The 16361-nt window shown below is 37.1% G+C and overlaps 1 protein-coding gene across 1 annotated transcript in view; it reads left to right on the top strand.

The window, feature by feature from the left end:
- The window catches only part of brip1 (BRCA1 interacting helicase 1), a gene marked incomplete at its 3' end in the record, with an annotated part of 84864 nt that overhangs the window by 6498 nt on the left and 62005 nt on the right, over window positions 1–16361 (top strand). Inside the window, exons 2-5 of the mRNA XM_028463822.1 lie at window positions 2037–2148; window positions 2230–2412; window positions 4183–4313; window positions 5328–5456. Coding sequence (XP_028319623.1) covers window positions 2037–2148; window positions 2230–2412; window positions 4183–4313; window positions 5328–5456 — 555 coding nt within the window. The remainder of the gene's footprint in view (window positions 1–2036; window positions 2149–2229; window positions 2413–4182; window positions 4314–5327; window positions 5457–16361) is intronic.

Raw genomic sequence — 16361 nt, 5'->3', positions numbered from 1 at the left:
AGAAGTCTGCGGTTGTAAAATCTGAGCTTTGCATTTTATTTGCCCCCTCGTACTCCTCGAGGAGTCCGCGCAGACTTTTTGTGATGTCATGAACTTTGACCCCTACCAATATTCTTACTGGTAGGACGTACAGCTTTGGTCCGATTAAATAAAATACTCCACTTGAGATGAGCTTTTCATAAGTGTAAACATCAAACTTAACAATAATAATAATGCATCAATTATAAATAGAGCTTTATCATAGACACTCAAAGTCGCTTTACAGAATTAAGGCATTATTCTTTCACTCCACATTTAGTGGTGATAAGCTACTATTGTAGCCACAGCTGCCCTGGGGCAGACTGATGGAAGTGAGGCTGCCATAGTGCCCCATCGGCCCCTCTGACCACCACCAACACTCACTCTCACACTACATTCATGCTAGGCAATGTGGGTGAAGTGCCTTGCCCAAGGACACAATGACAGATACCACTGAGGTGACTGTCCCCCACTGTGGCACCTGGAATTCTCAGTGGTCTCCATCATCTACTAACCAGGCCCAGACCTGCTTAGCTTCACAGATCTAACGGGATCAGGCAATCACCGACTCGTACAACCACGAAATTTTGTTTTTTGACAGTTAACGCGACCTTGACCGTGATATTTTGGCTCCAAAAAAGGTTGACTGCACATCCTTGACATAGTGCTGCATTAATAGCCTAGGATGAGTTCCATGAGTTGTGGAAGAAAAATAATAACTAGGCAAGACATGTATTTGCAAGGCAAATACGTATTTGACAATTGAGAATTGACTGACCTTGACCTTAAATATGACCTTGAGTCAAGGTCATATTTAATGAGGCGGTTTGAACTTTGTATATGAAAGTTATCGGGTCTTGACCTTGACATTTTGGCGCCAAAAAAAGGTCGACTGCACATCCTTGACATTGCCGCTATGAGATGACATACAGTATGTCATTAAGTTATTGGGATGTTTTTTTTACCGTGAGCAAAGTTCAAGGTCACACATTGAAAGGAAATGTTGTTCAAAGGTACCAGTCTGAGAACTGTATCTCAATTTGTGCCCAAGTTTTAAGGATTTTTTTTGTGAGGTCTTTAACCTCTACTGATTTTTTTGACTGGTAGGTCGTCCAGCTTCAATACAAGCAAATGAAATACTCCACTGGAGATGAGCTTCTCAGAAGTGTAAACATCAAAGTTGTGCGATGAATATTCAGAGATATCGAACATTTTGGATTTTGACACTTGACGCGACCTTGACATCGACAAAAAATGTTGACAGCACACCCTTGGCATAGCCCCTATCAGTTGACATATGTGTCATTAGTGCTGCATTAATAGCCTAGGAGGAGTTCCACGACAAATCAGTTGCGGAAGAAAAATAATAAGAGCTCCTACGATTACAATGTATTTGGCAATTTTCAAATGCCAAACACAACTAGGCAAGACCTGTATTCGGAAGGCGAATACATATTCAACAATTGAAACTTGATACTGGCAAATTTGTGGAGAAAAAATCTATAATGAAACTGGTTAAAAGTACACATTTCTGATTTGTAAGAATTGTTCATATGAAAGACATGTTATTGTGTGTTTTGTTGTTGAGTAACAGAAGACTGACCTTGATTTTGTTACCTCACAGGAGTTAAAAACTAATATTTTCTTTAAAAAATGATAAATATTTCTAAAAATAATGTATAAATTATGTGTATCATGAGCTATGGGGTACATGTGATCAGAAATATAGCCAAAGGGGAACATGGGGCAAGACAGTTTAGGAAACACTGATTCAAAGGATGCTGTCTGTACTTTCTCTACAGATTGTTTTAAGGATGCTGTCTGTACTTTCTCTACAGATTGTTTTAAGGATGCTGTCTGTACTTTCTCTAGAGATTGTTTTAAGGATGCTGTCTGTACTTTCTCTAGAGATTGTTTTAAGGATGCTGTCTGTACTTTCTCTACAGATTGTTTTAAGGATGCTGTCTGTACTTTCTCTACAGATTGTTTTAAGGATGCTGTCTGTACTTTCTCTACAGATTGTTCGGGGCTTGAACTCAGAACAACATTGTTTGCTGGAGAGTCCCACAGGTAGTGGGAAAAGCCTGGCTCTGTTGTGTGCTGCGTTGGGATGGAGGCAGGCTCAGACTGGTAAGGATGCTTGGGTGACTGAGATGAATCTTATATTAAGTTATACTTTTGGTAACACAGATTAATGTTGTGTAACTACAGTGAAAGCACAGGAAGGAAAAACTGCCAAGGAGGAAAAGATCCAGATGGATGAAAACTGCAAACCTCATTCCTCGTCGCTCCACTGTCAATGTTTGTGTCACAACAAAACCAAAGAGACTGAAGTGGCTGTGGTGGACCTGACAGTGTCACCATGTAGAGACCAGCCTCAGGGTTCTGGACACGGTGAGGAGCCTTATAACACTATGAATCTGTGATAACTGCATTTATTTATTCATCTGAATAATATCCACTGTTATCCAGGAAGTTTATTATTATTATAGTCATCTTAAAGATGGAAATTCTGGGTTTAATCATTAATAAAATGGGTTCAAAGTGACCAAATATGGTGGAAAAGGTGGTGAAATGGGATTTTAAAAACCACAGAAATTTAAAATGTCTTTATTTGTGTTGGACAGAGGGATCTGCTGTACAGACAATTTATTCAATCATTCACATAGTAAATAACAAAAGGAATTAATGTACGTAAAATTACTTTTCCAAGAATCAGATAAAGTGAATACAAATGTATTAAAAGTAGCAAATCAGAGTGTGCAAAAACAGATGGAAAAAGTGGTAAAAAGGGTTCAAAGTGTCAATATTGGAACGATTAGTTTAAACTGGCAACAAATGGGCATAAAAAAAGGTGAATGTTGTGGAATAAGCATGAAATATGGTTAAAAGTGGTTAAAAGTGACAATGGGTCAACATATGTGACATTAGGTGGAAAAGTGGTGAAAAGTGTTTATAAGTGATGAACATGTCTGGAAAGTGTAAATAATGTGCAGAATGACATTGAAATGTGATGTAGAAGTGTCAGAAATGGGAGAAATGTAGCAAAAATACATTAAAAGGAGCAAAAATATGGCAAGAAAAAGTGATGGAAATAGGTTCAGCTCCACAGACAGTGAGGACCAGGGGAGTGATGTGGGGAGAAACTCATTGCCGATTGGATTTTGTGACACAGCGTCACTGAAAGTTGCTTAAAACATTTTAAACTCTGAACACTTGAAGTTGTGTTAAATATGGCAAGTTTGGTGTAGTCGCAGAAAAAAGGTAAAAATAAGCAAAAATGGGCTCAAATTGTTAAAAAAAAAAACTTCTTAGTTTCCTGAAGGCGTCTTGCGACCCCCTTCTAGTGTCTCGAGACCCCTAGGTTGAGAACCCCTGGTCTAAGAAATGTTGATAATTAAGCCTTACTTCCCAATCAGGATGTTGTTCCTGGCAACATTTGAATTGGATGTTGCCCACTGACTAAGCCGCCTTGCGCCCCTGTAGTCCCTGGTTACCTGTAGAAAACATACAGTAACATCCAATAAATTACAATGGTAAAAAATGTATAAGAACAATCGATTAGGAACACTGAGAAAATGCACTCACTGTCACTGACCCACGCACACACATGAACAGCAATACACCTGTACAATACATTCTCTCATTCTGTCATTATTTATAAACACTAACCACAAGTTCACGACAGTACATTTTATAAAATATACGTTAATCTGTTCTCGTTCATGAATCGTACATGCAGTCCTCTAATCCAGGGCTTCTCAACCTTGGGGTAAGGACCCCAATGGGGTCGCCAGATGCCTTCAAGAAACTAAGAATTTTAACAATTTGAACCCATTTTTTTGCTTATTTTTACCCATTTTCATATTTTAACCTATTTTCATCACTTTTTCTTGCCATATTTTTGCTCCTTTTAATGTATTTTTGCTACATTTCTCCATAAACACTTTTCACCACTTTTCTACGTCACATGTTGACCCATTATTGTCACTTTTAACCTCTTTTCACCATTTCATGATTATTTTTTTTGCCAATTTAACCACATTCACCATTTGTCATGCCTATTGTTTGCCAGTTTCAACTAATTGTTCCTACTTTTTAAACTATATTACATTATCCTCAGAATGTGTGAATATGATTGAACTGTGTGTGTGTGTGTTTCAGCTCCTGAGGTCCAAACCCAGTCCCTGGCCTCTCGTTTGTCTGGGAAGTGTCGAGCGTCACTGCATTCTGAAAGTCAAACTGAGCAGGATTTCCAACCAGAGAAAAAGCGAATTCGTTCAGCTGAAAACATGGTAGAGTCGCTAATGTGACAACAATTCTTCTTGTTAATGTTTTTTCCTGTGGATTGATTTACTACAGGTTTACGTGCATTAAAACGTGCACAAACTGGACAGCTGTTGCTTATATTTCTTGGTAAATAACTTTTAGGGGTGTGCCATTCTAAGAATTTGATTATGACACGGTGCTACGATGTATCACTATTATCTTTATTTATGTCAAATTACCAAATCCAACTGTAATCATATTAAATATCAATCTGTACCAAAAAATTCTTATTCAGTAAAAATAAATAGACTTCCAAACAAAATATTAAATTATTATTAAATGTTAATTCCTGTACATTGTAAAAAAAAAAAAAAAAAAAAAATTTAACCTGTTTTTAAACTGATTTATGTTTGAACATTGTTTTATCTCCACACTCATTCTCTTCCTTATTTTCAATCCACAAATTTACATCAAAAATGGTCTCAAAGTTTTTCGGACACTTAAAATCTTTAAATTGAACTTTATTTTTAATTTATAACCCATTATAAATTATTCTGAGTATTACTAGTGGCTGTGTTGAGCTTTTGTAAGTGTTTCCCTCCAAACCTCTGAACAGGGTGAGATTAGTGAACCATAGAGAATGTGGAGTGAATTATGATCCAGAACGTTTTGCTTTGACGAAGACTGAAATGCTTCTAGACCGTTTGGTTTGGACGTGTTTTATGTGAGACTTCCAGCAAATGCTGTCATCAGTTATCACACCGATAAATATCTACCCCTAGGGGTACATGTACCCCTGGTTGGGAACCACTGACATAGTGCATTGTCTCTTATGACAGAAATTGTGAGTTTAAGCCTCAACTGATGTAAAATTCACTTCCTACACACTGCTTCTGGCTCAGAATTGCCTAAAATTGACTGGCCCCGACCATTGCTGCACAGCAGTTATGCTTTAAAGATGAAATCCTCATTATGAAATAAAATGTTCTACATGAGCAGGTGTAACGGATCATAAATACTTGTTTGTGCTGCTTTCTCAGGGACGTAAAAAGGCTCGTCTGGAGAAGGGAGTGGTTTATATAGACAGTGACCCTGAGGATCAACCTTTGACCTCTAAGGGAGCCTCAGCAGAGGAAAGAAGCCCTTTGACCCACACTCCATCTACCTGTGTAAGTACAATAGATCTGTTCACCCACGTCGTCATACATATATAACATTGAAAAGAAAACACAGACACAATAAAAGAAATGGCAAAATAAGCTCAACACAGTCACATTAAAGATAAACACAGGGTAAATAGCTTTGTTGTGATTAGCATGGGATCTTCACTTTTTTTTATTAATTTTTGCACACCTGGAATAAACTGAAAAACTTATACTTCTAGATTTATTTGTGACCCACAACACCCTCATTTATCAATCGTACATACGTGCAGATCTGAGCGTACGTGTGTTTGATCGTTCATGCAAGCGTACGCTACGATCAGATCTAACGTAGGCTCTGAGCTTTCGTACGATAATGAAGGTGCATCAATGTAAATGACGCAACTTTAAGAGTTCAGAGTTTAAAATGTTCCTTAAGTCCATTATTGGTTGTTGTTGTTGCGCTATAGTTGCCGTTTGTTCCAGCACTTTGTTTAGCCAGTTTTTAATCTCCTCCATTTCTTCCTCCATTCTTGTCGTCGTCTTTTTTGAACGCATCTTGGCAAGCACACGTTAGCTTCAGAGGACTCACCGGGGGCTTGTAGCGCCGTACACCAATTTTCTCCTCTGGTTTTAAAATATTCCTCAGACATTAAAAAATCCAATGCATCCCAGCATTTAGTCCAAAACACAGTAAAACTGCTGTAAAAAAAACAAAACAAATAACCCCATACATTTTAACCTTAGCTTTCTGTTAGCATCCCTAATGCTAACGGGTCAGTTTGAACCATGTCTAGAATCAGCTGTAAAATACACTAATAAATATTATCGATCATCTAATTAGTTTCTCATCTCTTTATCTTTTTAGGATTCATAATCAAGGATATAGTTTTTAATATTTTTGCTGTGGTCATCTGAGCCTTTTTTCTTTTACTATAACTAATTTACAATTCAATTACAATTACAACAGCAAAATGTCTTTTTAATTTACAATTACAATAATAACTACGTCATAATCGTTATTGATTATCAATTACAACATAAACCAGTGCTTGTTCTCCAACAGCTGCATCTACATCTGCATCTGCTGAATAACTCCAGTGTCACCACTGGGGGGCAGTATTCATTCACAAATGAACTATTCTTGTCTTATTTTACTCCTTACTTTGAAAGGTCATTTTAACAAATTTAAAAAAAATAAACTCTCCAATGTGTATTTTGAAGAATAACACTTTTATTGTTACCCAGGTCATTTATCCTTGTATTGTACATGAAAGTAACTTCAAATATAATGGTTAAAATGGCAAAAATGAAAGACTAATGAATGTTTAAAATAAAGACAAAAAGAGCAATCACTGATTACTGATCCATTCATAAAAAACTACAATAATAACCAATATTAGTTTACAGATTAAAAGGGTGAAAAATCCCTCAGACAACAGGTGTGTTGAAAAAAAAAAAATAGTTAAAAATTTGCAATTAGATACACATGTATTACAAATTCAGAATTTGTAAAAAAAAAAGCATTGTTTTATTATTATTTAAAAAATATGACATTTTGACAGATTCATATTTCATTATTAATATTTATTTATATTAATTTACCGCTGTACTTCAAACATGAAAAAATGGAAACAGTGTTTTTGTTCTAATGGATTTATCAGGTACAACCAGTGGTCGCTACTTATTTAATCTACATTTATTCAACAGTTCCAATATAAATACCCACACAATTATTGCAAAAATGCCATTTATTTTTTTATTTTGAGGTTTTTAAAATACGTGCCATTGTTTGATATGTTGCTGTAAGACAAGTTGCTGCAGAAAATTAAAAAAATAAATAAAATGAACCAAACTTACTCTAAAACAAATCTTCGGTTAAAACATTTAAGAAAGTGAGTCGATGAGTCAAACTTAACGGAAGTTGGATTGCAATTTAATTACCATTTTTCATATGAATTTGCTTTGCAATTCTTGCATATACAAATAAAGGATGTTTTATTCATTATTGAATAACTTTTTGGGTTGGACACGCCCCTAATAGACATTAGTGTTAAAACATTGCTACAAGCATTGCTTAAAAAAGTCCAAAATAATTTGTCATGTTTTACTTTCTAAGTTAAATGTCAAGTTTTATTGTTCATTATTGAACTTTTGAAAATAAGCTTATTTTCACTTGGATTTTGATCTGAATGCAATTGTTGTTTATTATGTTTTTATTTAGGTAATACCAATTTAAAAGGTCATGTAAAATTATTTTTGCTAGATTGTTCTGTGTATTTTAAAGGTGGGACTTGATTTAAAACAAATCTAATTAATTAGTGACTTTATAATTAATTAATCCAAATTAATGGCATAACAATATTTGTTTTAGTGCATTGATTTTCTGTAATTAATTCACGCAATAAAGTCCCAGCCCTAATTCATTTGTTTTGTGCAATAAAAAGAGCTCGAGAGGATTCTTGTGTCGCATGAAGATCAGGAAGCATAAATATGTCATTTCTCTCCAAAAGTGGTTTTCAACCTTTCCAGCCCCTGGCTACAATATCCACTGTTATCCAGGAAGTTTACTATTATCTAGGCCAGGGGTTCTCAACTGGTTTCACACTGAGACCCACATTTTGCAACGGTCATTAAATCACAACCCACTTTTTTTTTTAGAATTTAATTTTAGTTTTTCAAAAATAGCTGTTGAAAACACACACACACCTTTTTAAAAACATGAATCTATATTTTTTCCTGTGCAACCTGCATTTCACAGCATGCTTGTCAAAAGAAAAGTTTTTTCAAAATAAGACAAGTCCAACATGAGAGACCCACTTTTGGGTCCCGACCCACCAGTTGAGAATCGCTGATCTAGGCCATAGTTTATAGTCATCTTAAAGATGGGAATCATTTGAACCCATTTTATTTCCGATTAAAACAAAGTGACCAAAAATGGTGGAAAAGGTGGTGAAATGGGAATTAAAAAATCAGAGTGGCTAAAAACTGACACAAAAAGGGTTCAAAGTGTCAATATTGGAAACTGGCAAATGATTGGCATAACAAATGGTGAATGTGGTTAAATTAGCAAGATTAGGCATGAAATATGGTGAGAAGAGGTTAACAGTAACAATAACGGGTCAACATATGTGACATTAGGTGGAAAAGTGGTGGAAAGGGTTTATATGTGCTGAAAATGTATTTAAAGTGAAGAAAATGTGCAGAAGACATTAAAATTTGATGGAGAAGTGTCAGAAATGGGAGTAATGTAGCAAAAATACATTAAAAGGAGCAAAAATATAGTAAGTAAAAGTAATGATAATAGGCTAAAATATGGCAAGTTTGGTGTAGTTGCAGAAAAAAGGTAAAAATAAGCAAACATTGCACAAAAACAAATATTCTTTGTTTCTTAAAGGCAACCTGCGACCCCTCCTCCCAGTGTCTCTTGACCCAAATGGGTCCTTACCCCAAGGTTGAGAACCCCTGACTTAAAGAATTGTTTGCTGCAGCCTTAAACTAAACCAATCAGTTCAAAGCCAGATTAAAATTGAGTTGTATTTATTTGAATAAAACTAAATATTTTGCATTGAATAACTATTAAACATTAATGTTTGCTATGTATATATTCAGTTATCTTTTTTTAAATGTTTTTTTGGTAAATTATTTTTCCAGTGTGAACTAGCGGGTGCTAGCTGCGCTAACAGAAGGGCATCTCAACCTGCAGCAGGTGTGTCGCTCACAACCATTGATTGTAAGAGGTGGAAAAGGAGGGAAAGTAAAGTTGAAAAAGCGCCTCCGTCTCCAGTTTCCCCACAGCCACATGACCTGGGCTGCTTTGTGCTGCGGGCGCTGACTGACGGCCTGAATGGGGCTCTTTGAAGCGAGCTCCAGTTTTAATTAAGAGGGTTTGGCTGGCCTGGCCCGCTGATCTGTGAAGGCCACAGGGATAAATATTGAATGGGGTTCACCCGCTGGTTACTGAGCCTGAGGGATAAACAGGTGCTTTGGAGGACACTCATACCTGCACGCTTTGGCCTTATTGGGGAAGAGGGCGGTGTTGCTTTTTCTTAGGTTGATACGCTATTAAACCCCCTAGTTTGTGGAATCTCAAGCCCTCCAAAGCTTTGGAATGAGCCAGCGTTGTTATAGTGGGTGTGAGGTGCCAGTAGCCGTGTTTCCATTTCAGATTTTTGCAAAATAAAAGCGATTTTTCTAAATGTCGACAAAGTATAATTGCACTTCAAACATGTTTCCATTGCAGGCTGTTTCAGGCAGGAGCCTCGTAACTCCCGTAAACCTCCTTATGAAAGCGTAAAAGCTTTTTAGCAATATTTGAGCTTTTTTTTCGAACTTCAGGTGTTTCAATAGACAGTGCAAAAATCTATTATCGTCACTATGGTTATGTAGATTTTTGTTTAAATGCTCTCAAACCTTTTGATTTGTAGTTTTTAACACAAATGAACACAAAGGTATCATCAGCAAAGAGCTTGACTCTCTAGCTGTGTTTCCATTACCGTGATGGAAAAGCAGCTAGTGATGCGTCAGTGGTACAGTTACATGATGTTTTTTTATTCAGATTTAATCATTCAGAGTTAAAATATTTAGAATGAAAACATTCTGCTTCGTGTTTACATGGGAAACACGTTTAATCACCTTTATTCCATTCCACTTCAGGTCTGGGGGTTACTCCATAGAAAACATAGTTACAACATAAAAAACCACATAAGAACTATTTCCACTTTTATTTTATTGTATCATACAGTTTGACTTTGGTCCACTGAGGAGGAGGAGATAGAAAACATACTTTGGCCAATCAAAGCCAGCGGTTAGTGCTTTACCTCCATCTACAGCACATGTGTCAAACTCAAGGCCTGGGGGCCAAATCTGGCCCTTCAGAGCATCCGATTCGGGCCGCAAGAGAAAGTGAAAATGATGGAGAAAGCCTGAGTCATTGTGTAAATTACCAAATAATTCAGTTGTTAAAATGATTAATTGTTAAAAGAACTCAAATTTCAATGAAGTGTTGCGTTTGCGTGTGTGCGTCTGTCTGTTTGTCTTCGTCCCTGCGTGTAATGTGTCCAATCAATAATTTTAGTGACTGATGAAAATAATCGTTAGTTGCATCTAGGGCTGGGCGGTATGACAAAATGGTTTTATGGTATATTTTTTTCATGCATAATCGTGTGTTCACAGTATTTTCTACTGGTTGAGATGAATTACTGCAGTGGATTAACTTAGGATGGTCTATTTTACTGTCATGATGAGTGAATATTGTAGAATAATTCCACACTTAGTAATACCAGTTTTCAACAGCAGCCCAATGGCTCTTTGCCACGGTAGCTTAGTTTTAGCATTAGCTTGATTTCTAGCTTTAAATGCTGCATACTCAGTGGTGTGGTGGTTTCTTATGGTGAATAATGTAGCGTTTTGTTTGCAGCTCTACCAGGACTTTTTTCCACGTTATAGGAATTACAAATTGCGATTCTTTGCTCTCTTTTTTGTGTATTACTGCCGACATGCTAAGCTAACCGTGCCTCTGTGTTCATGAGTGTTGTTCTCCTGTAGCAGAGGCATGCGCATGCAAACACATGTTCACATGCAGCTTCAGAGCTTTCAATTGTCTTTCTGATCCATTTACACCATAACTAATATTTACCTTCATATTTAGAAGAACAATGTTGAAAATGGTCCGTTCTGAAACGCGGCGCAGCGTAGTGTTACGAAAGTTGTGTAATCCAATACACCGGTACGGCGTTATATTAAAATTTCATATCACAAACATATATACTGGTATTCGGTATGAACTGGGTATACCGCCCAGCCTAGTTGCAGCTCTTTTTGATAAACATACCACTTGTTTTTGATATTGTGGCTTGAATTACAGTTAGTTAACATTTACTTGTTCTTGCATGTTTAAAAAGTACTATTTTGTACTTGTAAAGGTGAAATTTGTAATAAATGATATCATGATGTATATCACATGGTGAATCATATAGTCCGATTAATGGCAATGTATACTCCTATTAAAAGGTGATTTTTAATCTTTTCAAAGAGGATTTATTAACTTTTACTCTGAATTAAAAGGGAATTAAAGCTTGGGTCAGTGATGTGACAGTGATGCATCAGTGATCCACTGCTCAGGTCTGTCGATGCACTCTGACTCACCCCCCACGGTGTGAGATTCCCATCCTGCAGGTGTTTGAGGCGTTCAGTGACACCGCTGACCTCTGAGCACCTGTCCCCTACAGTATGACACCCAGAGTGGTGTGGATCACACCAATGTTCAGGCTGCAGAACGTGCTGGAACCACTGGTGTCCTTTATGTTCTCCGTGGCGTCCTGCATGCCCTTTTCCTGCTGGTTATCTACATTCCTGTCCTGGGGGTGTCTGCCCTGGGCTGTGGGGCCAGCCTTCAGACCTCGTTGTTCTGGCATCTGAGGAGGCAGCCGTGTAAAAGGATACTCTTGTGTCAGCTGTTTCCTGCTGCAACTTTTGACAAGGGCCTCTATTCATCAGCAAGCCTATCTACAACCTCCTCCCCCCCCCCTCCTCCTCCTCTCACCTGCCAATGAATAAGTAATTATTGGCCATCCCAGGCAGGATATTTGGATGGCTCCATTTAATGTGGCAGCAGCAGGTAAGGTGATCGGCCCCAGGCCTGGGCTGCGGAGCGTAACCGTTTCAGAGGAGAAAGGTAACCCGAGGCGCCGTTGGGGCCCCGTGGCACCTCTGTTTGTTTCTCACATGAGCTCAGTGCTCGTTACTCCTCTTAACGCTGAGAGGCGCCTCTCAAAGGCCTCTTAGACCTACACACCATCACACATTGTAATATTTGATGGGCAAACACGCTCGGAAAATCTGAGCCCGCGGGAAACCCGAGCTGCTCGTCTGTCATCAGAAGCGTTACTTTGAGATGCCCACGATAGCTTTTCACTATCACATACCGTTCATTCTTACCTTGAGATCAGCGGGATTCACAGATAAAATAATCTATCGGCCTTTTGTCAATGTGTATTCTAATGATGCACTCAACCAACGATTAGATTTGAATCACGATTTAAAAGACAGGATCCCCACGCTCATCAAACTACTGGAACAGTTATGGAATAATTTAACCATTTTGAAAATATACAGTACCTATTTTATTTTAATGTTTAAAATTCAACCTTCACTATTACTATGGGACATAACAACATTGTGTAGTATATCGTTTTGGATAAAAGTCAGGGTTCCCATGGATTCTTAAACAGTCTTAAAAGGCATGAATTTCATGAAAAATAAGGCCTTTATTGTTTAAAATTATCTTAAATCAAAAGTCTTACATTTCAACACGTAGGTATGATTTCATGATTGTTGACATTTGTTTTTATTAAAAGGTATAATTTACCGTAACATCAAACATCACCACAGCGATAAAACAATGACGTGGTTACAGTGGGTTTCTGTGCAGATGAACGTCATGTTTGTAGCAACTTGTAACAACATGGGGAAATGTAAATTTAAAGAAAATATTCTGTTAAAAGATTTTTTTTTAAATGGTTTTTATTTTTTCTGTCTTTGTTGTGGTTTTATAGATTTCTGACTATATTTGTCGTCGTCTTGTGTGATTTTGATTATTTTAGTTGCATTTTATTGCCATTTTGTGTATTTACTTTGACGCCGCCCGTTGCACGTCTGCATTGGACACTGGTTAGAATTGACCCTAACCCTATGTAATTGATGTCATTCTTTTTACTGTAAAGTTGGTCTTAAATTTAATTTGAAATGGCAATAAAAAGTCTTAAACGTCTTGAATTTGATTAAAGCTGTAGGAACCCTGAAAGTGTCCGCTGATTGAAATTGTAATATAATTAAACATGATAGCACTTAGTTATAGTAGTTGTGACATACTACGAATAGCTGATTGTTATATAAAAAATATTGCAAAATGGGTTCAAAGTAAATTGCATCATTGTTCGATGCTATGATGGACGACTTGCATTACCTGTGCCACGTTTTTGCTACTACCCGTGGCACACTGTCAGACCTCTACTAGTAGTGTTTCTCAAATGGGGGTACATAAATGGTAAATGGACTTGATTTATATAGAGCTTTATCACCACTGAAACAGTCTCAAAGTGCTTTACACATCAGCTCATTCACCCAATCACTCTCACATTCACACACCAATGGGACACTAGGCACTAGTCGACCACTGGAAGCAACTTAGGGTTCAGTGTCTTGCCCAAGGACACTTCGATACATAGTCAGGTACTGGGATCGAACCCCCAACCTCTCGATCAGAAGACGACCCACTACCACCTGAGCCACGGTCACCCTGGTACATGATGGCACTACACAGAGAGAGAGCAAAATTAACAAATGAAATCATTAAAATATGGGTTTTATAATGTTTGTTTTAGTTGAAAATGATAATCATACTAATCAGCAACTCACAAAACAACAACACAGAAAATAAGAGAAAAATATATTGAAAAATAAAAACAACAGAATAACAACAAAAATACACAAAATGACAACAAAGACACATTAAATGAGTCAAATATTTTGGAAAGGTTTTGAAAAATCCTTGTGGAAAAAAGTGTGGGAACCCAGAAAAACACAACAAACTTGAATCTCAAGCTGTTTCCATTACAGATTTTTGCAAAATAAAATTGCTTTTTCTAAATGTTGACTAGGTCTAATGTCTCTTTAAAGGTGTTTCCATTAAAGGTTGTTGAGGAGCCTGGTAACTTCTCTACAGGAAGATGGACGCTCAGAACCTCCTTAAAACACTCTGTATTCCTTGTTTTCACGTCTAATGTGGCACTAATCATTATTAAGTCTATCGATGAGTAATGTCTGGTCTCCTCTTCTGTTTACATGTACCGTGTCATGTTTAGTCAGAGAGAAGTGGTCATGTGACCAGGTACGTCACATTCTGTGATGTGTATTTGTGGAAAGTGTTTCCATGGAGATTTAACCTAACATTTAATATGGAAACATCTTAAATTCCTCCTCATGAAAAAACTTTTCAGCGATATTTAAGTGTTTTTCTGATGTTCGTGTGTTTCTATTACCAGTTTTTATGCTTTTTAGATTTTGTGCATTTCCAAGGCTAATGGAAACAGTTATTGATTGGGGTGTAATGATCCACTGTAGTGAATGTCCAACTTTTCTGGCTCTAGTCCCCTCTTTCTCTTATTTTTGAATCTAAGTCCTCCCTTTGCCCGACTGCAACATTTCACTTAGAAAACTATTTGAAAACATCTATAGATCATAATGATGGAATGAGTGATAACACACATTTTATTTAATCTCATTTTGAAAATAAGTGAAAAGTATTTTGTGCCAGTGGTTCCCAAACTTTTTTTGATTATGACCCATTTTGAACAAGTGAGACGTAAATAAAGAAAGTGAGTATAAAGAAACTCACCTCAGTTCATTCTACATGCGCATATACGTATATATACAGTATATATGTATATATTTTGTCTGGTTGAAACGGGTTCAGGAATAAAGAGAAATCAGCTTCATTCGGGTCTGATTTGGTCTTTTTCGCCCTGATTAAAGCTCTTCTCGCTTCGCTATGACGTCTAAATCAGTGTCACTAAAACAGTCCCAGCGCCCCCTATTGTTTAATCAGATTATTGAACACAAACTGAGCTGTTTCCATTTTAATCCACTCTTATTTGCATTGATTTTTAGCTGATTTAAAATATATCCTGACGTTTCTAATTCTCACTGACGTTTATCTGATCCATGGTGTTGATGAACACACACTTGGCTGCTTCATATGAGAATTTGAAAGGTCAATGATTAGATATTTATGAATCTCTTTAAGGGATAAACATATAAAACAGCAGCACAGAGCAACAGGAAGTCGTAGAAGCAGCGTGAACGGCAAAACCAGAGGAAGAAGTAGGTCAGTGTAGTGCTGTGTGAGATGGACAACGTTTTATATCTTTCTGCTATTCATTATATATTTTTATGTATAAAAATGGTTTCTATAAATAATTTGGTAACATGACCTTTTCCTATTTCTCAGAACGAACCTTTAGGATTTCCGTGTGGGGCCCATTTTAGTTTGGTATGAATACGCTATAAATAAATGTTATGACACGCTCAGAGCAATTTTTTTTTAAATGGGGCACGGGGGCCCAACCCCTATTTCCGATAATTTCCAAATTTATGGGAACATAGTCGCGTGACAAATTGTTTCAAAGGTAATTTAACGTAGATTACGATTATACCTCGCACGATTTGATCAGGGGCCCCAGGTCCCATCCCCCTTTTTTCAGCAATTTCCATTAAAGTAATTTTCTCATTTTTTTGTGAGTCAAATATTGTTCTGTATATGCGTTAATGCTCGTTGAATCAGGTTGTAATTTGACATGAATATTCTGTGAGTGGATGTTTAGAGTTTCTCTGAGACCTTTTTTACTCGGTGAACCGAGTCATTTGACTGAATACTCGGGAACGTGCTATTCGGTGCGGAGACGTTCCGCGGGCCCGGCCGTAGTTCATTCAAAGTTGTTTTTAAAGATATTTGTACATTTAGTTTCATTCGAAAGCTTTATATTGAGGCTGTAAAGAACAGACGTGTTGTCGTTGTTTTGCTGCTGTTCATCATAGGAATGGGATCCACACAAGGTTCCTGCTGCTTAACAGAAGGTTTTCCTTGCCGCCATGATGAATTCATGTTGGGTGTGGGATACTTATGTATGTGTATATACGTATATATGCATATGTGTGTATCCATAAAATGAAGAGTCCGTCCTTAAGACTGCTCTACTGTAAAGTGTCTTGAGATACCATTGGTTATGATTTGGCGCTATACAAATAAAGATTGATTGATTGATTTATTCACGTTCAGTTTAAATCAAAGTCAAACGTCACGTTAGCCACACATTTAAACTGAAAATAGGTTAAACAAAACCTCAAAAATACCTGTCTGTTTGTTTTAGCTCG

The sequence above is a fragment of the Gouania willdenowi genome, chromosome 13 (assembly GCF_900634775.1).
Source record: "Gouania willdenowi chromosome 13, fGouWil2.1, whole genome shotgun sequence".
Classification (NCBI taxonomy): domain Eukaryota; kingdom Metazoa; phylum Chordata; class Actinopteri; order Blenniiformes; family Gobiesocidae; genus Gouania; species Gouania willdenowi.
Note: the sequence above shows the minus strand (reverse complement) of the source record. Positions and strands in the feature narration are given on the sequence as shown.